The 24,316-nt window shown below is 34.7% G+C and overlaps 1 protein-coding gene and 1 non-coding gene across 2 annotated transcripts; both read left to right on the top strand.

Annotated features, from left to right (window-relative positions):
• The first annotated feature begins 8,921 nt into the window (after positions 1 to 8,921).
• On the top strand, positions 8,922 to 12,031 carry LOC127074124 (ACT domain-containing protein ACR8). The gene is made up of 7 exons (XM_051015418.1): positions 8,922 to 9,381; positions 9,881 to 9,926; positions 10,023 to 10,137; positions 10,222 to 10,289; positions 10,380 to 10,946; positions 11,056 to 11,160; positions 11,257 to 12,031. The coding sequence occupies exons 1-7, from the start codon at positions 9,320 to 9,322 to the stop codon at positions 11,617 to 11,619; spliced, it is 1,326 nt and encodes a 441-aa protein (XP_050871375.1). The 5' UTR covers positions 8,922 to 9,319; the 3' UTR covers positions 11,620 to 12,031.
• A 4,272-nt stretch (positions 12,032 to 16,303) lies between these two features.
• On the top strand, positions 16,304 to 16,385 carry LOC127077602 (small nucleolar RNA Z221/R21b). The gene has a single exon (XR_007787393.1). It is a non-coding gene; the product is annotated as a small nucleolar RNA Z221/R21b (small nucleolar RNA).
• The last annotated feature ends 7,931 nt before the right edge of the window (positions 16,386 to 24,316 follow it).

The raw sequence follows: 24,316 nt of genomic DNA, 5'->3' as shown, positions 1-24,316 counted from the left end.
ATTCTTGTTTTTGACTGCAGCTAGTGGTTTCCTATGATGAATGGAAAGTGAGAATAACAATGCCAGGGTTTTGTTCTTCTGAAGTTCTTGACTGGTCTTGGAGAATGTACCAAATGAAGTTTTTAGCATATGAGAGCACCATGGTTTTTCTGCCTAGGCCAAATGGTTTGTGTGGCTGCTACTGGTTTTTCATGACAGAAAATGAGGTTTGATTATTGTCACAAGCAAGGCCAGGTTAGGTTACTTGAGGTTTTTGGAAGTTTGACTGGTTTTGGCAAATGCAAGGATGTAATTTTTCTATGCAAATGTGTCTTAAGGATGCTAGTTAGGAGTTTTCATTTTTGACAGAAAATGAGGGTGTACCTGCTGTTGGATGTTGCTCTATGGTATGGCAAGGTTTGGCTCTTTGGTGTTTTGGACAGAAAAAGGAAATGCCAAAGTGAGTTTTCTGTTTAGGCCAAGTGATCTTGTGTGGCTGCCATTAGGGCTTGCAAATGACAAAGATGTGAAAAAGCAATGGCCAAGGTTTTCTTCTTTTGAAGTTCTTTTGACAGATTTTTCTAAAAATGCAAGAGTGAAGTGTGAGAGAATGAATCAGTTCTGTTTTCAATCTCAAGGGTTGGCTGCTAGTAGTGTGTAACATGACAGGAAATAACCATCACCCCTGCTGTCTTGTGTTGCTGGTCCTTTTTGACAGCATTTGCAATTTTGAGAAAAAATGCCCAATGAGTGAGAGTTGTATGCAGTATGGGCTGCTGCTGCTATCAGTCCTCAATTGACAGAAAAAATGAAATAATACTCTGCTGTCCTTGAGTGCCAAGCATGGTCCATGGTTTTGTGGGATGGAGTTGTTGCAAACATGTACTTTCTTCCCAATTCCAAGCAAGTTAGTATGGCCTTTGTTTTGCTGGTTTTTTGGCTGCTAAATGAGGTTCTAATTGACAGAGAAATGATGCATAAGGTCTGCTATTTGAGAGTACTAAGCAAGGTATGGTGGAAGCATGGAGTAGCATGGTTGAATTTGTACTTTTCTTCCAATTCAAGCAACTAAGCATGGATTCATGATGGGTGCAAGTACTGCATAATTTGAGCTTGCAAACAAACTTTAAATGATATTTCTGAGCTATTCCAATTGGCCAAATGGTAGAAAAATGTTTATATCAAAAAGTCAAACATTGGTCAAACTTGCATTTAAATGAGATAAGTCAAAAAATGCCATTTTGATTGGTGAAGTTTTGGCTCATGAAATTTATATTTTTGGAAAGAGGGGATCAAATGTGACTTGTAGGAAAAAACCCCACCCAAATTGGCCAAATGGTTTGAGAGATATGGCCTTTTGAAGTTCCAAAATTTCTGAAATCGATTCGATCATAACTTGCCAACCATACATGGGAATTGAGTGTTCTTGGACTTTTTGGAAATGGGAGAACAAGATCTTCAACTTTCATGTTGGGCAAAAATTCATTTGAAGCTTGTATCATGATGTAAGTTTGAGGATCAAGACTTTCCATTTTTGGTAAGTTTCAGATCTGGCTTCAAATTCTTCCATGATGGTGTTTGACATGATATATGAGGCCTATTTGGTCATGAATGAGACCTCTCAAACCAATTTCCATCATCAAATCACTGATTAAATGGACAGTTGACCAACAATTGACTTTTAGGGTTTCTGGCTGACTGTGCATTGACTGATGACTTCTGAACATCCAATCCTTGACCTAATCACTTCAAATGGATCCCCAAGTCATGTGAACATGTTGGATCAACCCTAGGGCCTTGGCTCAATGAGAATTGTGCTTGCTTGCTTGACTGACTGATCTCCTAATCAGTTTGACCTAATTCTTCTGATTGGCTTGCACTTGAGGCAACTGAGGATTATGCAAATGCTATGCAATGGACCATGATATGCTATGACCTAATATGAAAATGTATGTACCATGATAGGTGCAAATTTGAGGTGCTACAAGAGACTTCTAACAACCTACCTAACAAATAAAATATTGTTTAAGGTAATACACTTTATATACAATCAGAGGTGTAGATAAAATGCAATACAAGAAAACTCTTTAAGACTTAGGGTTTTCTAAGATATACAAAGATAAAACATCTAAAGTTAAACTTGTGCATATGTTTTAACAAAGTAACAACTATTTGAATGTCAATAGTTCGTTGTTGTTCTTCAAGTCTTCAGCTTCTTATATAGAGAAGGAAAATAGTCGTTGGAGAGTTTGAACAAGAAAATCTTTGAGAAGCTTGATTTTAGAGTCGTTGAGATGTTTCTTGATATGGTTAATATCGTTGAAAGCTTATTTGAAATCCATTTGCTACAAAAGGAATTATTCGTTGCATCTCAGCTGTCTATATGAAAAATAACTTAGATATCCACGTGATCAGAAGAACATAAAATAGCCTCAGAGTTTTACAGTGACCTATCAGAGTCACCTTGATCTTTGCACTTTGACTGACTTCTGATTCTGATCTTCAAAAGCAGACTTCTTCAAAGTCTGGTATTCAGAGTCTGACTTCTTCAGACTCTGGTCTTTAGAGGTTGACTTCAGAGTCTTGTCTTCAGACCTTGACCTCTTTAGAGTTTGGTCTTCCGCTTTTGATTCTTCAAATTCATATCTTTAAGCTTCTCTTTAGATGTTCATTAACATAACCAATACTTAGTTTATTCCTAAAATTCTATTTCATGGTCCTTACAATTGAACAAATTTTAGTATACTCAGTTGTTATTTAAATAATTTGTTATCAGTAAAACCTAAGAGATATGTTACAAACTAATTTTGTTCCAACAAATATGAATATATTGACAATAATAAGCACAACAAGAATGACTACCCTCAAAGGGGACAACCTATACGACAACAACTACCTCTCAATAAAATACTTGTGATGGCATGTGATTCATAAATTTCATGCGTGGGGAGCCAGGTCATGTGGCATGCAAGTTTAGGATCAATGTCTGACAAGTACAAATATAGAGGAATTCCCTTCTTTGGGCGGGTCAACACAAGAGCGGTCGCTAAGAAATTCTTTAGCTCTTGAAATTCCTTTTCACTATCTTCTGCCAATTATAGTTTCTCCTACTTTATAAAGGTTGCAAAGAAATGATTATACTTATTACCCAAACACGACAGTAATCGAGATAACACATTATTCATGCAATTAACTGTTGAACCTAATTTACAAAAGTCAAACTCCTCATATTGATGATCGATTGACATTTATCGGTATTTACCTGAATTCCTCTTGTGGCTATCATGTACTTCCAAAAAGCACTTGTTAAGGTTCAAACGCATATTCTACTTTCTTACATATGTTAGTCTCTCTTATGTCATCAACGTGATTTCCCTCATTTATGGTCTTGACTTGTTGTTCATATTGGATTGACCATTTGGATCAAATGCATTTTAGAAGAACAACAACTTGGAGAAATGTCCAAGTATTCAAGATTGATCTAGCTTACTAAAGCTGCATAAATGACACATGCTAGGTGCAATGCTCCAACATGTTGGTACGACATATGGGTCTTATGCAACAAGCGTCAAAATGTCGCGTTTTGCAGTATGTTCTACAAAAGACTTGTTAAAGATTTTATTTTTATTGATTTAACAATATGATTAAGTGATTTTTTTGATAGCTGGATGAAGTTTAATTCATATTTAAATGAAGATTTAAATTTAAATTAAAATAAATCATATCTTGTTGGAGATATTCAATGAGAAAATTAAATATCAAATAGATTTTGCATTAATTATATACGAATTCAGAGATATTATTCAAGGAGAAAAGCCCAGAGTTACTTTGCTATATAAGGAGCTCAAACCTACATTGGAAAGCAAACACTCCCATTAAAGATCTTAAGGGGATGGGTTTTGTGTCGTGTATTCCACGCTAATTCCCTACTAGGATTAATGTATAATTGTTTATGTACACCTCCATGTTTAAGTAACTTGGCACAAAAGGTTTATCTAGTTGAGTTGTAGTCAACATTATTATGTACACTTTTATGTTTCAATAACTTGACATATAAGGTTTGTCTAGTTGAGTTGTAATTTTTAACATTTTTTCATCCTATTAAAATTGAAGTTGATCACTAGGATTTAGTGGTTGTTTTCTCATGTCACTAGTTTTGTGGCAAAAAAAGAAAGTGAGTAGGTTATCATGTTTAGGGGGATACTCTAAATAGAAAGTCATTGGATAATATTATGAAGAGGCATTGAATAACATACAATTTGTTGTTGCTTGTAAGTCTAATTGTATGAAACTACTGAAGGAGAATTGCCATCTAAGGCGCAGCGGAATTTAAAAATTTCTCCATTTAGTGATCCTTACGAATGGGCATGATTAGTGATAGAATCGTTACCTCTTGTGGCGATTCAAACCTTTGGTGCAGATCTCTTGTAACGATCAAACCTTTGATACAGATCCACGGAGTGATCACGAACGTTGAACGATGACAACGTCTCTACTCAGTCCACACGAACGGATTCCTTCAATCGCAGTGCTAGCTGTTATGAATGAAGGCTTTGAGTGAGAGAAAGAGAGATACGAAATTCCAACTTTTCAGTTGTGTTGTATTCCCATGGAGTGACAATGCTTCTACCCAAGGGGTTCTATTTATAGAACCACTTGTGTGGGCTTCAAGCTAAAAAACCCACTTAAGTGTATTTTGGCCCATATCTTATAATATGCCAAAATCACTTAAGTATTTGGTACCTTACCATATTTCGTATTCCACTTAAGTGCACTGTACCTTACGGTGTTCCTTAGTTACTCTATCTCTCATCAATCCGTCCTTTATGTGTGACCCTGTAGGTTTTCGCGACGTTGGCAATTATATAAAATCACGCATTTAACATAATGAACAGTGAGCGGTATCTAGCAACACATCACTGCTACCCAAGTCACGAAAATGTCATGTGATCTGACAAAACCTCATGTGATAATAATTATGTGTATAATTACCCCTTTGCCCTTATGTCTATATTGAACACAAGGTATAAACCATGTCACCCTTGTCCAGTTCAATATTGGGCCCATAGACATTTATCCTGTTACGCAGGATGGGCAAATTCCATCTAGGACACTCATGTCCCTCAGCATGCTTTGTGGAGTACCCATCAACTGTCTTTATGGTTATCCAGTTACGGACAACGTTGGATCAACAATAAAGCACTCGACTCTACATCTAGGATCCATAGTGGTTTCAGGTCGAAGAGTGGTATACACTATTATCACCATGAGAATAACTTATGACACTTTGCATAACTTTCTATATAGTATTCTCATAGCGGGTCAATCCGGTATAAATATTACTCCTAATATTCATACCTATGTTTAAGACTTGATAACTCTTTATCTATGATCCATGAGATGTGATCATCAGTCTACAAACATAATAGTCTTAATGCTTTAATGTTATCCCACTTCACACTAAAGCTCGACTACAGATACTTTAAGAATAGTGTCCTTATGTTTAATGTGTTCTCATGATTAAGTCACACTTAATACATTAAACAGATTATCTATTCCAGGGACTTTATTAATCAACCATAATAAAGAAAATGCCTTTTATTATTAATAAATAATTCGATACAAGTACCAAAAGTACTGGCCTCTAGGGCTTACACCAACAACTACTAATAATGAATTTTCTTTCTTGGATTGTGGACTCAACCCACCAAACGTATGTGTAGTTTCACCGAATTGGATAAACAATTGATTGTGTTCCTTATTGCTTTTCTGATCCATCATCTACTACTTGTTAATGTAATGGTTCTGGTGTGTCTTGTCAAACCTATTGTCGAAGCATCGAGTTCAATATTTTTCCCCTGAGGAATAAAATTGCATGGCCACCATGTCATCAATATATACTTCAAGGTTTTAAATGACATGTTAAGAGAAAACGATGTCCATCAACCTCTAATAAGTTGCCTCATCGTTCATCAAAGCGGATGACTTAACCTCATACTAAAACTTGTTATGATAGGTCATGAACGTGGTTTTAGGAACATCAATAGGGTTCATACTTATTTGGTAACAAACTGGATATGCGCCCATAAAGCACAAAAACTAGAAACCCGTAACCTTGTCTATTAACATATATATGCCCGATAGCTGGTAAAGGTCATTGGAACATGCTTGATTGAGGTTGATGAAATCTATGCATATCATATATTTTCCCGACGTCTTCTTCACCATCATTATGTTAACTAACTAGGTTGGGCATTTGATCTCTTGTATAAAGCCAACCTCTTTCAATTTCTTTACCTATTAGGAAATAACCACTCTCTTATTTTAACCTTCTTTATGCTTCCTTTGAGTAAATATTCTCTCAAGAAACGTTTAGAGGAGTGTACTATCGTAGCGATTACGGGTTCCCCGATAAGATTTATCTTTCTACCCATGTGAGTCTTTCCCAGGCGACCAGATGGAACATGTATTTACTGTAGTCGGGTTGTCGAATCGGGTGTTAACTTTCTCCTCAAAGTACATGATTGGTTGTGCGTTGCTCAAAAGTTCTTTCATATCGCGGGCTTCTATGCGCCTTAGCTTCTTCCTAAATTAACTATCTTGTAACAGGTCACTCTTAAATATCCAACATTTGCGACCCTCTTCAGTTCCTCATACTTCCATGTTACATGTGTGAAACGGTCGATGTACGACCACCAACTTTCTTTCTTCTCTCGTGTTATCTCGCTCAAGGCAGCTATCATCATTAGTTGCCACTTTCGAGCAGTGAATGCTTACATCAAGTAAGGATTTTAACTAGAGCTTGGCAAATCCTATCAAAGTGTGTGCAAATAGTTTGCATTTAGTTGTACATGTTCGTCGGGTTCTCCTTTCCCGTTGTACTCTTTCAATTTTGGAGGTTTCTCAATGATTTCGGTATCTGGCTGTTTAGAATATGGGCGTAGAGGGGATGCTTCTATAGGTTCCTTACTAGAGGCTTATCCACTTGTTCCTCATCGGGAACATGACTGCCCTGACATCCTCCTAAACTATGATGAGGAGTTTGTTGCCTCTTGCTTCTCTGGCTGTTTGGAGAGCTCAAAGCTACCTCCCGTTATGTTGTGGTCGACTCAGAGGCAATTGCTTATTTTCTTATGGAACCGAATTCCTACGCCGTATTTCCTTTTGGAAGAGCATTATGCAAGCTTTATTATATGAAAAATAATCTTTCTTCGATTGCCTTCAAGTTTTGCTTCCAAACGATATTGTACATATTGCTCAACAATTCATTGACACCTTATACTCCGAGGTTAGCCTGAGGCTGGCACCTTGTACAGCTAGAAACCAGGTAATGCTTCTAATCATGAGGCTGATGGTGGTACTAGAGGCCTAATTGATGACTCACCTTATCGGAGCTATGAAGAAAATCCTATAATATGACGAGGCTGAAGTAGACCTGGATGCAACATAATGTTGACAACAACTTGATTTGCATTGTCTTGATGATGAAGAGGAGGTGACTGATTTATTGCTGCTCGAGCGGCGACAAATTTGTGTAAAGCCGCAGAGGAGTGGCTTTAGATCCAACCATCGTTGGAGGATTTAAAGATCCGAGGTTAAATCAGAGTCGGTCCGCTATCAGAATAGATCGAGGATAGTGGATCTGAAGTTCAATCTCAGAAACTCCAATCTCATAGGTTGAAAGAGCTTCGAATCGATGAATCGAAGTGAATATGTAAAATCGTGGAAATGGGAAATCAGAAGTCGATTTTCACAGACAACATCATTGTTTTGTTGTGGAAGCATAATTGATCGGAGACCAAAGGTTGTAGTATCCAATGGCGGATATGAGCTTCTGCTACGATGAAGATGAGACTGACTTACAAAGTTAACACTCCAATGTTCAAGTCAGAATGTGAAGGAAATAAATGAGTAAAGTTTGAATTTGAAATTGCGTACATGAAATTGTCACATGTGCTATTTATATAAATAGTGAAATAATTATAACAATCTGATATTCTCAATACATGAAACACAATAGATTATTATATTATATATATCTTGAGCTTACATAACACCCATATATATATATATATATATATATATATATATATATATATATATACTTTGGATGAGTAACTGTTTTCTCTAAATTGAATTTGACCCTTATATTCGGTCCTGAAGTTCATATCATATTTACATCCAACAAATAATAAAATAAGAGTCATATAATATAATTACTCGTCTTATGATATTCTCTCAATCCTTTTTTGTTGCTTCACTTGTTTAAAAATTTTGTCCAATAAATAATATTTTTGTTGAAAAGGTAACATATGATCTTATTGGCAATAGGAATGATTCTATTTAAAAAAAAAATTAATGCCGGAATGGACGATGCTAATGCAAGTTAATTACAGATTTAAAATCTGTAATGAAACTGAGAACTCAACAAACAGGAAACATAATTATAGATGAAACAAGACTAAATTTAGTGTAACAGACAAAAATTAATGCAACAAATAAATATTAAAATGGAATGAAAGATAGAATACATACACACAACAAAACAAAACCAACCAAAACAAGGGGACGGAGGAAAAGGCCATAAAAGCGGCATCGTCACATTCGTACGTCATTAACCAGCCTAACCATATATTATTACACCTTAATTACCAAGATTACTCGGTTGTTACCATAGTCCCAACATGCCACGTAGGTTAACCCCTCTTGTTAATCAAAGAATCAACAACTACACTTCTAATCTATTGTTGCCGCCAACCTGTTGAGTACAAAACACGCAAAGCAACACCTGCCGATCCCACGTGTCGTCCCACCTGTCATGTTAGTTGACCTGTTGGTAAGTCCGGTCAGCACGGGCAGGTTAAGTGGCAAGCGTTATTCACGCCATGTCATACTTTTCCATAAATAAAGACGTGGATTCCAATTTAATAAAACCAACCACAATAACAATATTAAATTCACAAAAATAAAAGTAGGAATAAAAAAACTAAATATATATACACAGCTACTACGAGAAAGAGGCAGAGTTAAAATCAAGGCGAGGTTTGCGTTTGGAAGAGAGTGAAGAGAGAGAAAAGATAGTAACTCTTGCAGTGTGAGAAGGTAAAGGGAATACGAGAGTTTGGTAAGAGTGGTTTATGACGATTTGATCGAAGGAGTGTAATGCATTAAAAGCCACCGTTTGGAATTTTAATTCTCTTCCATCTATATAGGATTCGCTCAACAACAGATTCAGACACAACATTTACGTTCTTTGTCTGTAACCGTCGTTTTAGGAAGCGGCGTTACATTAAAACTGAGGAGTGGTCTTTTTTTTTTGTTGCCTCTAAAACTGCTAAAGATGGAGTGGTCAGCTTGTACGGATGAGTACGAGAAGCTTGTTTTTCGCATGAGTACTCCCAGGTCTGTTTATTCTTTATTCTTTTTCTTTTCAGTGTGTGGTTCTACATTTTTGTTCCTAATTCATTCTATTTTTTCTGCTATTTTCTTCATCCTACGATTACACTTGTCTGTATATCTATAATTTCATTTCATGTTTTGAAATCAGATACTAATTTCAAGGGTTTCTATATTTACATTCTCGTCGTGTTTACAGATTCAAACCTCTTCATGTTTGCGTACCTCAGTTTTTAATTAATTCAGTTTTATAAATATTACAATTCCGTAGTGTGAACTTGAAAGTCGTGATAATCTTGAAGGGAGAGAAAAGTGGATTTTTCCTAATTTCCACCGACTTTTTTCTATTTTAACAATTTTCTGACTTTTCTCTCCTTTTCGTGCCAGTGACTCAGGAAATTCCGTTTTCATCTAGAATGTTTTGCTTTTGAGTTTGTATTGGAATTGATTTTTAATTTTTTTTTCAGTGATTTTACTAACCTTGACATTTTCAATGTTGATACAGGGTTGTCATTGACAATGCGGTTTGCTCTAATTCAACTATAGTCAAGGTAACGAATCAAAAAAATTCCTTAATTTGGATTTACATATTATTATTATTGCTGTAAGTAAGTTATTAATGTTTGTGCTTTGGTTAAATTTCACAGTTTGATAGTGCTAGAAAGCATGGAATTCTTTTGGAAGCAGTACAAATTCTCAGCGATCTGAACCTTTTCATTAAGAAAGCATATGTTTCCTCTGATGGCAGATGGTTCATGGATGGTAAGAAAATTTTCGAATCTCGTTCTTAGTTGTAATAAATTTTGATTCTGTTTGCCCTAATTTTTTTTATGGTTCAATGCTCAGTTTTTCATGTTACGGATCAAGATGGAAATAAGTTGACAGATGAGAGTGTTTTGAAGTATATTGAACAGGTATTACTAATTTACTCTTAATTGTTTATTTAGAAGTGATTATTTAATTTTCATTATGTTAATCTGAAGTTTTTGTTTATGCTGTATCAGTCACTTGGTAGCATTCACAATGGAAAAACCAATCACAGAAATGGTCTCACTGCTTTGGAATTAAAGGGGACGGATCGTGTTGGTCTTCTTTCGGAAGTGTTTGCGGTATTGGCTGAGTTTCAATGCGATGTGGTTGAAGCTAAAGTTTGGACACACAATGGCCGGATTGCTTCTTTAATTTATGTTAAAGACTGCACCTCTGGGACCTCTATTGAAGATTCACAGAAAATTAATCGGCTCGAAGCACGTTTAAGATATGTTTTACAAGGAGATGGTGATATTAGGAGTGCAAAAACATCTATCTCTGATGTTGTTATTCACCCTGAAAGAAGGCTCCACCAAATGATGTTTGCTGACCGTGATTATCAAAAGAGTCCAATTTTCAAGTTTGCTTCAGAAACACCGTTAGTTACTGTCCAAAATTGGGCAGAAAGGAGTTATTCGGTCGTTAATGTCCAGTGCAAGGATCGCACCAAGTTATTGTTTGATGTTGTTTGCAATTTGACAGACATGGAATATGTTGTGTTCCATGCAACAATAAACACAAGGATTGACCAAGCTTACATGGTAATTACTTTATTAGACATCATAATGCGATGTTTTTCGGTTTATAGCTTGGTTATGTGCTTTAATGATATTAATGATATTAATGATATTAAACTTGTCTTTATTCCAGGAGTTTTATATAAGACATAAGGATGGCACCCCGATTAGTTCAGAACCGGAGCGTCAACGAGTGATTCAATGCTTGCAAGCAGCTATAGAGAGAAGATCATGTGAGGTATGGTATTTCTTTTACACTATTTGTTTTATGAACTGTTATCACTTTTGAATCTGTGATCTGTGATTGTGATATGAGTTGATTTCTTGAATGCAGGGTGTTAGACTAGAGTTTTCTGCGGAAGACAGACAAGGTCTTCTAGCCGAGGTGATGCGAACGTTCCGAGAGAACGGGTTGAATGTGACTAGGGCAGACATATCTACGACCGGTGACTTGGCCGCGAATGTTTTCTATGTAACAGATTCCATCGGATACCCGGCTGATGAAAAAATCATCGAGTCGGTTAGACAGAAAATTGGGTTAAGCAATTTGAAAGTGAAGGAGTTGCCGATTGTAAGTCATGAGAAGGCAGAGAGGGAAGATCAATCTGTTGGAGTTGGTGGGGCAGTGTTATTGTCCCTTGGCAGCATTGTGAGAAGGAATCTATACAATTTGGGTTTAATCAAATCTTGTTCTTGAAGCAGAAAGATGATAAGGGCGTGGGAGAATTTTTTGAGTGTGGAATATATTCACAACTTTTTATAGCATAATGTTCTTTGCTTCAGGTTTGGTCTTTGTACATATAAAAGGTAAATGGTGATAAGTTTGTGTTTTTACTTCACTTGGTTGGGTTGGATTGTGAAAATGACCTTATACAGCTGGAGGAATGGACCACCTCCATTTAAAATGATTTGGTTGAAGAAAGGATTTGTAATAGGAGAGAATGGGGATTGTGAAAAGGTGAAATATAGAATTTGATTCTTTGGTGGCATAGAAAGGAAGATTAGGTAGAGAGAGGAACAATTTGGATTGGGTTGATACAGCACTTTGTAAATAGCTATGGTTCAATTTATTATTAGTATTAATTTAAGTAGTTGACTCTATTCTTTAATTTAATTTTGTTCTATCTAATCTATAAGTATCTCTCTGCATGCTCATGAAAGATTCTTGTGTTTAATTCGTGCCGCTTCCGGATTCAATTGGATGTCCATGCTAACAACTCTAAATTGTGTGATCTAGTAGTGGCAATTTTTTAATGCATTTTAGAGTGGCTACAGATTCTTCGTTGATTATTTTTAGAAGTTCTTGAGAAAAAAATCCTTATAAGATCCATATTCTGTTCAAAGACGCAACAAAAGATCCATATTGTCCTTTTCAAACTTATTTTATTAATTAAAATCACAAGTAACATCCTTAACTTAAACATTTTTCAGTTATTTTATCAATTAAAATCACAAGTAACATCCTTAACTTATACAATTCAATATTTTCTAAAAATTCTAGTATACGGCTGTGTTGTGTTGAAGTAGTAGGACTCAACCGTACTCGACATAGTCGAATATAAATTTATATTTTGGGTTTAGTATGTTTTGGGCTTGGACCTTGATTTTATATATATATATATATATATATATATATATATATATATATATATATATATATATATATATATATATATATATATATATATATATATATATATATATTATATATATATATATATATATATATATATATATATATATATATATATATATATATATATATATATATATATATTTTTAGTTTTTACACAATTTTATTGTAATGACTATTTTTTCTCAATAATATTTTTTTTTTCTTTTTCTTGAGATCCTAATTGTTCCACCAGTTCCAACAAATTGGTATTAACGAGTCTGGTTGCAATTAGAAAAGAATCATAAACGGAAACACAACATCAACGTAATTTCCAGTGAATCTATCGGTTTCAAAGGGGAGAACTACGAGAGGTTAGTTGCGTAAATGAAGGCCATCTTCAGATTTCAAGATGTGGCTGAAATCGTGAACGATGGAGTACCTACATTGGAAGAGAATGTGAACGATGTTCAGCAGGTTACGCTCAAGGAACGAAGAAAGAAAGATGGAAAAACTGTTCTTGATCTATCAATGCGTGAATCCTAACATGTTTGAGAAGATTATTGAAGAAGAAACAACAAAAGAAGCATGTGACAAGTTAAAGAACGTGTATGGTAGAGATGAAAAGTTGAAGAAGGTGAAGTTACAGACGCTGATAAATCAATTTGAGATGACTAAAATGAAAAAAGATGAGTCGGTTTCAAATTCTTTACGCGTATAGTATCGCCAACAAATCAGATGAAGGTGAATGGTGAATCAACCACTAATTTGCAGAAGTTTGAGAAAGTATTGAGATCTCCATAAACTCTGATTACATTGTCATGTCCATTGAAGAGTCCAAGAACCCAGTTGAGATGAAAGTGGAAGAACTTCAAACTTCATTGGAGGCTAATGAGATGAGACTGAAGCAGAGGAACTCAGAGAGGGAGAAAGTGGCTAAATAGACAATGCAAGTAAGATTCACTAAGAAATATGGGAAAGAAAAGACGAAGTAGAGAAATAATCTTGCTAATGATGAGAAGTCAAGTAAGAACTCAAAGAATCACTCTGATTCAATCAAGGAAGTCATGGGCAACAAGTATTCGAGGATAAAAATTGACATGAAGGAGGTGAAGTGTTACAACTGACAAGGATTTGGTCATTATTCTCGAGATTGTAGAAGAAAGAAGGCATCTAGAACAAAAGATGATGACGAAGTGCAATATGCACATGCTGGAGAAAGCGACTAAGATGATATACTACTCATGGCAAATACTCAATCAAATAATGGACAAACCAATATGTAGTATTTGGATTCAGAATGCAGTAACCACATGACAGATGATAAAAACTGGTTTACCAAGTTGGATGAATCAGTCAAGAAGGTGATCAAGTTTGCAAATGGAAGGCATGTTATATAAGAGGGAAGAGGAAACATAGCTGTAATAAGAAGGAATGGTCGAAGAGCCAACATTACTAATGTATTGTATGTACATTCAAGGACAAGTAAATTGATAAGAATATGCCAACTACTTGCCAAAGGGTATAATATGAAGTTGGAAGAAAATCTGATGAAGGTGTATAATTGTGAATGAATGATGATCCTGAAAACACCATTGGCAGACAAAAAAACCTTCAAGATTGAGATCAACATGGTTGACCATCGGTGTCTTGCTTTGACTTCTGTCGAAGACAAGAACTGGTTATGACATCGCAGGTATGGACACTTAAACTTCAAAGGTCTATGTATGCTAAACCAGAAGACAATGGTGTATGACTTACCTCAAGTGAAAGAACCAAATCAAGTGTGTGAGAAATTCTGCAAAGCAAAGTAGACTAGGAAGACATTCAAACATGACTTGTCCATGAAGTCAAGATAAAAGCTAAAGCTAGTTCACTCTGACGTGTGTGGAACTTTTAATATTAGGTCGAATGGAGATAACTGTTATTTTCTAACTTTCAGAGATGAATTCACTAGATATATGTGGATTTACCTTATCGAAAAGAAAAATGAAGTATTCACACAGTTAAAGAAGTTTAATTTAATGTCAAGAAGAAAATTGGATGCAAGTTAAAGAAATTGAGAATTGATGGCGGTGGTGAATACACCTCTAGAGAGTATGCAAGATTTTGGACGGATGAAGGTATAAAGCACGCAATCATTAAATCCTATACACCTCATCATAATGGTAGAGCTGAGAGGAGAAATATAAGTATACTGAACATGACTAGGAGCGTGTTGAAAGCTAAATAAGTGTCAAAGAGATTTTGGGGTGAAGCAACTTCAACAACAATATACATTCTAAATAGATGTCCAACGAAGAGGATAATCGAGAAGACACCTTATGAGGCTTGGACATGACAGAAGCCAAATGTTAGTCATTTTAGAGTGTTTGGATAAACGTGCTTCAGGAAAACACCTGAACAATTGAGGAAGAAACTAGATGATCGAAGTCAGGCTATGGTGCTTATGGGTTATCATTCAACTGATGCATACAAAATGTATTCACCAAATGATGATAAACTTTTGATCAGTCAAGATGTTCTATTGGATGAAACCAAAGGGTGAGATTATAGTCAAGGGTCAGTTCGACAAGAGCAAGAAACAATCACAATCGTGGTTGATGAATATCAATAGACTGAAGTCCCGACCAATTGGAACGAAGAACCACCTAAGTAGAATGTTTGGAGATCGACTAGAGCAAGAAGTGAGTCGACAAGGCTAGATGGATGTGAGAGATTTCCAGATCAAGCAGTCGATGCAGATGGTAACTTAATAGAAGAAGTAATAATGATGGTTGAACCCTAACCAATCGATTTAGATCAAGCTATGAATGATTCAAATTGGTTAGCAACCATGCAAGAAGAACTCAGGGCAATCGAGATGAATACCACATGGGAACTTGTCAAAAAAGAAATCAAGATGCTAATTGATGTGTAGTGGGTCTACAAGGTAAAACAAAGTCCAAATGGTGAAATTTTCAAGCATAAGGCAAGACTAGTGGCAAGAGGTTTTAAGCAAAAACCTGATATTGATTTCGACGAAGTTTATGCACATGTGGCAAGGCTGGAAACCATCAGAGTGGTAATGTCGACTGCATGATACAAAGGATGAAATATACATCAGTTAGGTGTAAAGTTTTCATACCTAAATTTTACTTGGGTTTCTTTTTATATTTTTTAGGAGCTTTTCATTTTGAATGATTTAATTAATTCAATTGATAGTGTGTTTAAGATGTCAAGCATATGGTCCTGGGTGGTCTGAACACCGTTGTACCTCTTTTTATTTATTATTTTATTAAAAGGTCAAAAGTCAAATATTGACTTTTTTCTAAGTATTTTAATTCAATTTTCGTTTTTTTAAATAAGTATTTTTTTAATTATCATTTTATTTATTTTATCCATTTTAAATCCTAAAATAATAATAAAAAAATTCATAAAATAATAGTTTTTTATTTGCAATTATCAACATGATTTCTTTTCAGTTTTAATTCTAACCTATTTTCTACTATAAATAATACACTATTTTCTAACAAAAGGATACCAAAAAAATTCCTACAAAATTACACACAAAAAAATACTCTTCCTCTCACACGATAAAACACACACAGGCCACCAAAAGAGGCAACTCCACCTTTATCAATACAAATCTCTCACCAGAATCTTCATCTTCCTTATACCACAATCACCATTATTCTACACAAACTATAACAACAATGTATCATCTCCCTCGCATGACTTTTATTTGTTTTTCTTTTACAACTTATTATTATTGTTTATTTTATTTTCTGAGCTATGATGATTCATAGAAATAGTCTCCACTATGATTTAAAGTGTTGATAACTTTCTCATACCCATTATTTTCATGAGCCATTTTCATTATTATTGATGCTTTTGAACAATTTATTTGTTTTTATAATATTATTTCAATTCAGTTAAAAAAATGAAGAACATGTTGTTTTTTATTAAAATGTACAAGTCATAGTTTTTTATTAGATTTATTAAATGTTTTTTTAATGTAGAACATGATGTTGTTGTTCAGGCTTACTTTGTTTGAAAATCACAAGCTTTAATTTTTTTTAATTATTTCATATTTACCATAGAACTTGGTAAGTGACATGTTTTTTTTTTTGGCCTTAGTATATAATGTTACATATGATGTGTACAAGATCTAGTAATTTTAGTTTTTTTATTATTATTTTATTATTTATTATTTGTTATTATTAATAAAGATTTAGGTTAAGTTGATTTTATTATATTGGATATCACATTTGTCTAAACTCATTAACTACTTCCCACACCCCTCTATTTTTTCCTTTCAACATAATTTACAACTTTGCTTTATTTTTTTTAATATATTATTATTTTTTTTTATCTTTTTTCTTCAATTTATTTAGTAATTTTATTTTTTTTCTTCAAAAAAACATAAAAATCTCTAACTTCATTATAATTGATTTTGGTACTATTTAATTTAGTGTCATTTGTTTTCTTCTTTCCCTCATTTTATTAAAACAATTTAAGTTATTTAACTTTGATTATTAACATAAAAATATAAAAATACGTTTCTCTCATTTTTAGGATTTTTTTTTTTTAAAAAGATTAAAAAAAAAACTTCTTTTTTCTCAAATTTAAAATCAACCTTCACCAGTCAAACTAATTTTTTGTGCTCTTGTACACTTAACTCAAATTCTTTTCATAAAAGGATATGTTAAGTCTTTTCGATGCGAAATACAAACAAACGCTTAAGTCTCCATCGTGCGAGCCTACAAGTCAATGTTTAAACGCAAGAACTACAAATTAAACTCCATCCTATAAAATCAACCAACCCACACTATTTTTTTACAAACTACAGAGTTTTGAATTTCTCACTAGACTAAGAAAATACATAGGCACGAGATTCTAAAACATTCGCGAACACATTAATTTTTTTTCCCTTTTCTTTTGTAAATCTCTTTTCTTTGTAAACATATTTTCTTAAATAATAAATAAAACACTTGCAAATATACCCTTAACAAACCTTTAACCCTAGAACTATATGAGGTTTCGTTGAGTAGAACAAATGCGAGGGATGCTAATAACTTCCACTCGTATAACCGACTCCCGAATTCATATTTAGTTGTGATGACCATCTTATCCAATTTTCCTTTAGGGTTTATCATTATTTTTCTATTCTTTAGGAATAAATAAATTAGGTGGCAACTTTGTCAGTCATCCACGATCGTGCGATGAACCCGAAATATCGTATTTTTTGAGATGCGGCAACTGACGAGTATGCTAGGGAAATCACCTAAAGAGAGTCAAGTTTATCCTTTAGTTTTAGGGTTTTGTGTTTTTGTTTGTTTGTTTCTCTTTATTTTATTTATTATATTTTATGCTTATTTATTTATTTATTTACTATTTTACCATTATGGGTTTAATTTTTGTTTGAGCGAGACTCTACACCCGAGTCTGAGAAAAAACATAAGCTAGTAGGTGGTTGCATAATATTGATCATCGAGACGTATATCTCATCTGGAAGGCATGAAAATCCCGCCCATAATAGATCCACTTGAAAGTGCAGTTGTCCTACAAGTATTTATAGTGTTGGTAGTATCGATCAAGAAGATCCTTGAATATGGGGACCTTTTTTTAGGGATTGTTAAATGTTGTTGATACCGATAGCCCCGTAGTGTTGACCTCTGGGACGTATATCTCGCTAGGCTGACATGAAGGTCTCACCTAGAATAAAATCTATCGAGGGTATCGTCGTCCTACAAGTATTTGTAACAATGACAATACTTTCGATCCAGATCCATGACTTTGGGGAACTCATTCAGATACTGTATCTCAAAGTCCATTGAGCCTACATGTGAGGGGATTGAGTGTTGAATATTTAAAACCGACCTATCTTAGGGAGCCTTCCTAAATAAGGCGTTCTTATATTCGTCACCATCCCTAAATCTGTATGGGTTTTCTTAGACCCAACAATGTCCTAAACCCGCATGTGACACATACATTGCATCTGCATAATTTTTTTTAGCATTCCTTAAAAACAATAAGAAAAGTCTTTTTGCATACCCATGAATTTTCATGCATCCGCATACATGCACATACATGCACATACATTTGCATATCATAAAGCAAAAACATATTTCTTCCCTATTCTCTAACTTGATCCACACTAGTTGACTTTTCGATACTCACGAACGTACTCGAAGTATGTCTCAATAAGTTATGGAGGAACTCAAGATAGGTCATGAATTGTTGAAAGAGTAAGTCAACCAGCTAAATACTCAAATGAACTTGGTCATGCAAGTACTATTATTAAGAGAATACAACCCTCCGCCATGCCAACAATAAACATACTCAGCGCCCCCACCTTAATAACCTATGATGATCCCGCAACAAAATAATCATCAACAAAATCGGTATCCGCCAAGGAACCAACCGAGGCCAAGAAAAAATTCCAAGAGAAAGCCTCCCTAAGTTGACCAAATGCCTAATCCATACAACGATATTCTCCCATACCTAATTCACAAAGGATGGGTTACACCTAAGGCTCTCCCACCTAGGATTCCCCCTATCCACCTAACTTTAATGAGAACGCTCGATGTGGGTGTCACGATGGTTCACCGAGGCATACCACTAACAACTGCAAGGCCTTGAAATATAAAGTGCAAGAGCTGGTTGATGCCAAGTTGATAAGTTCAAAGAGTTAGGCCAAAATGTGAAAAACAATCTATTGATTGGACACCCTGGTCCTTATGTTAATGCCTTGGAAGTGTGTGATGAAACTACGTTAACAAAAGAAGCTCATCCCTAGGATCATTATACTTTTTTCCAATTGTAATTTCTTTCTTGCTAAGTTTTGTTTGTTTTTAAATTTGTATGCTTTGATCGGTAATTTCAATAATATGAGCATGCATGTTTTTTGGAATCAATCCTTCCGTATTCAATCTTTCTTACGCCATCACTCGCCATGTACAAACACTTTTTTACTTTTCACCTGTTAAGAAACTTAGAAGAAGAATGATGTAAATGAAATAACCAAATTTGAAGATGTATGCTTTTATTAGTAAGACCTAGATGACGATGTAAGACATTTTTTTACTTCCCAAACACTAGAGAAATAAGGAGATAATTTGTAGTCAACCCCTCGATCATGAAGTCAGTATTCTTTCTATTTATAAAAAACCCTTAATCTCAACCAGGGGCAAGGTATATTTCAATTGATTATATGATGTATTCTAGTCTTAAGAGAACCAATCCATCTAATCATCTCAATACGAGTTTCAAAGTACATCTCTCTCTCACACACGACATCCAACATCGAGGAAGCAGAGAAAAGATAAAACTCACAATAGTTGAACATGGCAGTCACAACCTTTCTGAATCAAAAGCAAAATCTCACAAGAATTTTTCCAAAAAAAGGGCCTATAAGGTAAAAAAAAACCTTAAAAAGTTGACTTAGGCAAAAGTTAGGACATCCTGATGGGCCACAAATTCAGAAGAATCAATTCATGAAAAAATGGGGATTAAAAGAAAACAAATAAAAATGGAAACAAGCTTATAAACGAAAGTAGGTGACTTCCACCTAAAGAATATCACTAGTACTTCAACCACTATCCATCATCATGACTACCAAAATTCTCTGGAAAATTGAATGCATTCGTTGAATTAGTTTCATTTAGGAATGAAGAACATCAAAGGAGAATGGGTGGGTTAAATCAAAATTTGAGCCTTATATCCTTTTTTTTTTTTCATAAACCGTGAACCAAACCACGTTACAACCTTTAAAAAACCTAATTGAAGTCATGCTCACTATGAAAGCATACTTCATCAAAACTATTGTTAAACTGACTCTAAATGTTTGTTAAATCATTGCTAACTGCATCTTCTTACCACATTTCCACATCTTCATTTGTGTCAACCTCATGGCCAAATATTATCCATTGTACATACCATATATGTAACAATTTTCAATTTCAAAACTTGTACAAGCATTGCGTTAGAATTACTTTTCAAAAGGAACGATTTTACTCGTAAATCAATACTTAGCATCGAGGAAATTTCAACGATGGTCTGATCATAGTCATACCGCTACAAGACGCTTTTTGACTAGGGGAAAATCACACAGGGATCCTGCCGATCAAGGGTAAATACTTATAATCATGGACATATCATTTGGAGATCATTTTGACTAGGGGCAACACATTCCAAGAATTGGCCAACCTAGGCAAAATCCCCTCAAAACCACATTGATCAGGGGAAGACCTTGCAATATTCAAATACTGGGGTTATCTATATCAGTATCATATCACAACATGGTGGGATCCAAATTCCTTTTCAGGAAACTCCTTCAAAAGGTCCAACCAACAAAGGCAAATTTCCTGAAGACACTGTTGATTAATCATTTCGCTCCGCTTTCGCAGCAAGCCATGCATATTATCTCATTCATGTGGCATATTCCCATAACATGAATATGACATTATCGAAAAGTCTTGTAACCTTACATCTACAAAATGCCCAACCTCACTTGGTATTTACCCAAAAACCCAACCTTGATTGGCACCCAATACCTCATAAAAGTCTAATCTTGCTTGGCACCCAACACTTATGATCAAAGAGCCCAACCTCACTCGACACACCAAAAATCCCAAAACCCAATCTTACTTAGCACCTCACAAATAGACCAACCTTGTCTGACACCTTACGAAATCCCAACTTTGCTTCGAAACTCACAAAAGACCAGTCATACTTGGCACTTACCAGGAAGATCAATCTTCATTAACAAACACTTCAGGCATCATACCTCATGCATCGATCAATCATCACATTTCATGTTTTTCTAACACATACCCGCATTGATCAATCATTGCACTTAATGCATCATTTCATGTGTAACATTCCCACAGGATGGTACACCCCAGTGAATATTTTCCATCAAACTTTTGATAATGATATTTCCCGTCGAATTCGCTCAATTTTGCTCCTCAAGCAGAGGTTACCCTCAAAATTTCCGTTTATAACTTTTCCTTTGCAAAATTTTCCAGTAAATCTTCCATTGAAAGAGTCCTTTCGGGGATGTTTCCATAATCAGCTATTAATGTCTGTCAACCCTGAGTTGATGTTTTCTTGATGTGTCCCCAACCCCTGAGTTGATGTTTTATTTTTTTCCAACCCCGAGTCGATATTGTTTTTATCTTCTCAACCCCCAAGTTAATTTGTTGTCTTGATTTTTTCTCGACCCCTGAGTTGAGATTGTCTTTATTTTCAACCTCTGAGTCAATATTGTCTTTATATTCTCAGCCCCAAGTTGATTTGTTATCTTGATTTATTCTCGACCCCGAGTCAACATTGTATTTACTTTCTCAACCCCTAGTTGATGTTTTCTTAATTTGTCCTCAACCCCGAGTTGATACGTTGTCTTTGTATTCTCAACCTTCGAGTTGATATGTTCTCAACCCCTGAGTCGATTTTGTTATCTTTACATTTTATCAACCCCGAGTTGATATGTTCATGACCCCCGAGTCGATGTCATCTTTATTTTATCAACCTACATGTTGATATGTTCTCGACCCCAAGTTAATATTATTGTCTTTACATTTCCTCAACCCCCGAGTTGATTTGTTCTCGACCCCCGAGTCAATATTGTCTTTACTTTCTCAACCCCCAAGTTGATTTCTAAGGGAGAAGGAATTTATGAAGTGCACAATTGAGCATGAAGTATATGTAAGAAGAAGCAATAGTAAGTTGCTTATATGATGTCTTTATATTGATGACCTGTTGATAACATGAAGTCGCAAGAAGGAGATCGAAGATTTCAAACATGACCTAAGTGAGGAGTTTGAAATGTCAAACTTGGGAAACCTCTCATATTTCCTTGGCATCGAATTCTACAAGAGTGGTAGAGGTTTGGTGATGCACCAAAGAAGATATGCAGGCGAAATACTTAAGAGATTTGAGATGTAAGATTGCAACTCAACTTTGACTCCAGCCGATCTCATATTGCAACCGTCGAAAGACACAAATGAAGATGATGTCAGTCCAACGCAGTATAGAAGACTCATTGGATTACATCGATACCTTTGTCACACAAGGCCTGATGTAGCGTACAATGTAGGCATGATAAGTAGATTCATGTAGAAGCCAAAGGTATCACACATATTAGTGACGAAGAGGATAGTAAGGTATATGAAAGGAACTCTCGACTATCAAATTTTGTTTCCTATAGATGATAAAGGAAAATAATGCAAGTTAGTTGGATACACCGACTCAAGTTGGTATAGTGATGCTGAGGATAGAAAGTCCATAACTGGTTATGTGTTTATGCTAGGTGGTGCACTAGTTGCTTAGCGTTTGAGAAAAGAGCCAATAGTAGCATTGTCTTCGTGTGAAGTAGAGTACATAACTACTTCTCTTTGCGCATGTAAATGTCAAGCAACTTGGATGGTGAATTTGGTTGAAGAGATTACATGAAAGAATCATGGAGCGATTACCATGAAGATCGATAATATATCTACTATCAATCTGGCGAAGAATCCGATAGCGCATGGACGAAGTAAGCACATCAAAAAGAGGTTCTATTATCTTCGAGAGCAAGTAGCAGAAGCAAAGTTGAACTTGGAACACTGCAGAACTGAGAATCAGATTACAAACATCATGAGGAAATGAGTGCAAGTCGAAGTACTCAAAAGGTTAAGGTCTATGATGAATGTAGATAGCTTAGACACAATGAATTAGATGGTGAGTTGAAAATCTAATTCATGGTGTCGAAACATGTTGCTATCGAAATACCTAGGTGTTGAAATGTATCTCGACAAGGTTGTAAGACTTAGTTTTATTTGTGTTTTAGCTGAGTTAGTTAGTTTGTTAAGAGATTTATTGGGATGCAAGCAATCTCAATCTATAAATAGAGAGGTACCATATTATTAATTGTAACAATTTGAAAGTTAAATAAAATATCAGTTTGAGAGCAGAGAGTTACTCTGCAAAATTTCTTCTTCTTCTTCTTCTTCGTTATTCGAAAACCGTAATCTCTCTTTCTTCCCCAATTCAATTTTTTTCAATACTATTGTGTAGTGTGGTTGATTCACTTGAGTGAAGAGTGAAGAACAAGAGAAGTAATCAATCAGAAAGATTGATTCTTGTTCATCAAGATTTGATTCAAAATTCTCCATAGATTTTGATGAATTTCTTGAAGGGGAATTGGTGAATTTCCAACAACAATGTAGAGGAATGAGTCAAAGTCATGACTCACTAATGGCGGTTGAGTCACTGTTGTGGTATTCAATAGTATGGATAATATTTAAAATTAGATTGTAAGTATACATCTATCATATAATAAAATAAGATGCTTTGGAAAACTCCAATTTGCCCTTTCATATGCTTCTAGAAAATTATTATCTACATTCATCCGCAAGAAAACCCTCTGATTTCCTGCGGATTTTACTTTTAGGGACTACTAAAAGACTATTTAAGCCATGCAAATATATTTTCTTTTAAAAATAATAAACTTTATTTGTTAAAAAATTTTGTCTTTTAGTTTTTTCATTCTTATTATATTTTAGAAACAAATATGTGTTACACGCCATAACCTGTGCGAACGCACGAATATCCAAAGTTACATTTATAAATAATATGTTATTAGCCGATATGTATAAAACTAAATGATAAACAAAAAACTATGTTATTAGTTGATATTTATAAAACTAAATGATTGCATAAATATTTTTATAAATAATTGAAAAATAAAATTAATATTACATTCAAAAATATATACAGTTGATCCAAATATTTGTATATATGAAAAAATTATATTTAT

Source organism: Lathyrus oleraceus, chromosome 4 (genome assembly GCF_024323335.1).
Source record: "Lathyrus oleraceus cultivar Zhongwan6 chromosome 4, CAAS_Psat_ZW6_1.0, whole genome shotgun sequence".
Taxonomy (NCBI): Eukaryota; Viridiplantae; Streptophyta; class Magnoliopsida; order Fabales; family Fabaceae; genus Lathyrus; species Lathyrus oleraceus.
The sequence above is the reverse complement of the archived record's forward strand: the minus strand, read 5'-3'. Positions and strand labels throughout refer to the sequence as shown.

What these genes read in the sequence shown, in the direction of transcription:
- LOC127074124 (XM_051015418.1), top strand. Translation starts at nt 9,320, where the DNA reads ATGGAGTGGTCAGCTTGTACGGATGAGTACGAGAAGCTTGTTTTTCGC. An exon ending in CTAATTCAACTATAGTCAAG is followed by an intron (nt 9,927 to 10,022) that starts GTAACGAATCAA and finishes TAAATTTCACAG; the next exon opens with TTTGATAGTGCTAGAAAGCA. An exon ending in TGGCAGATGGTTCATGGATG is followed by an intron (nt 10,138 to 10,221) that starts GTAAGAAAATTT and finishes TTCAATGCTCAG; the next exon opens with TTTTTCATGTTACGGATCAA.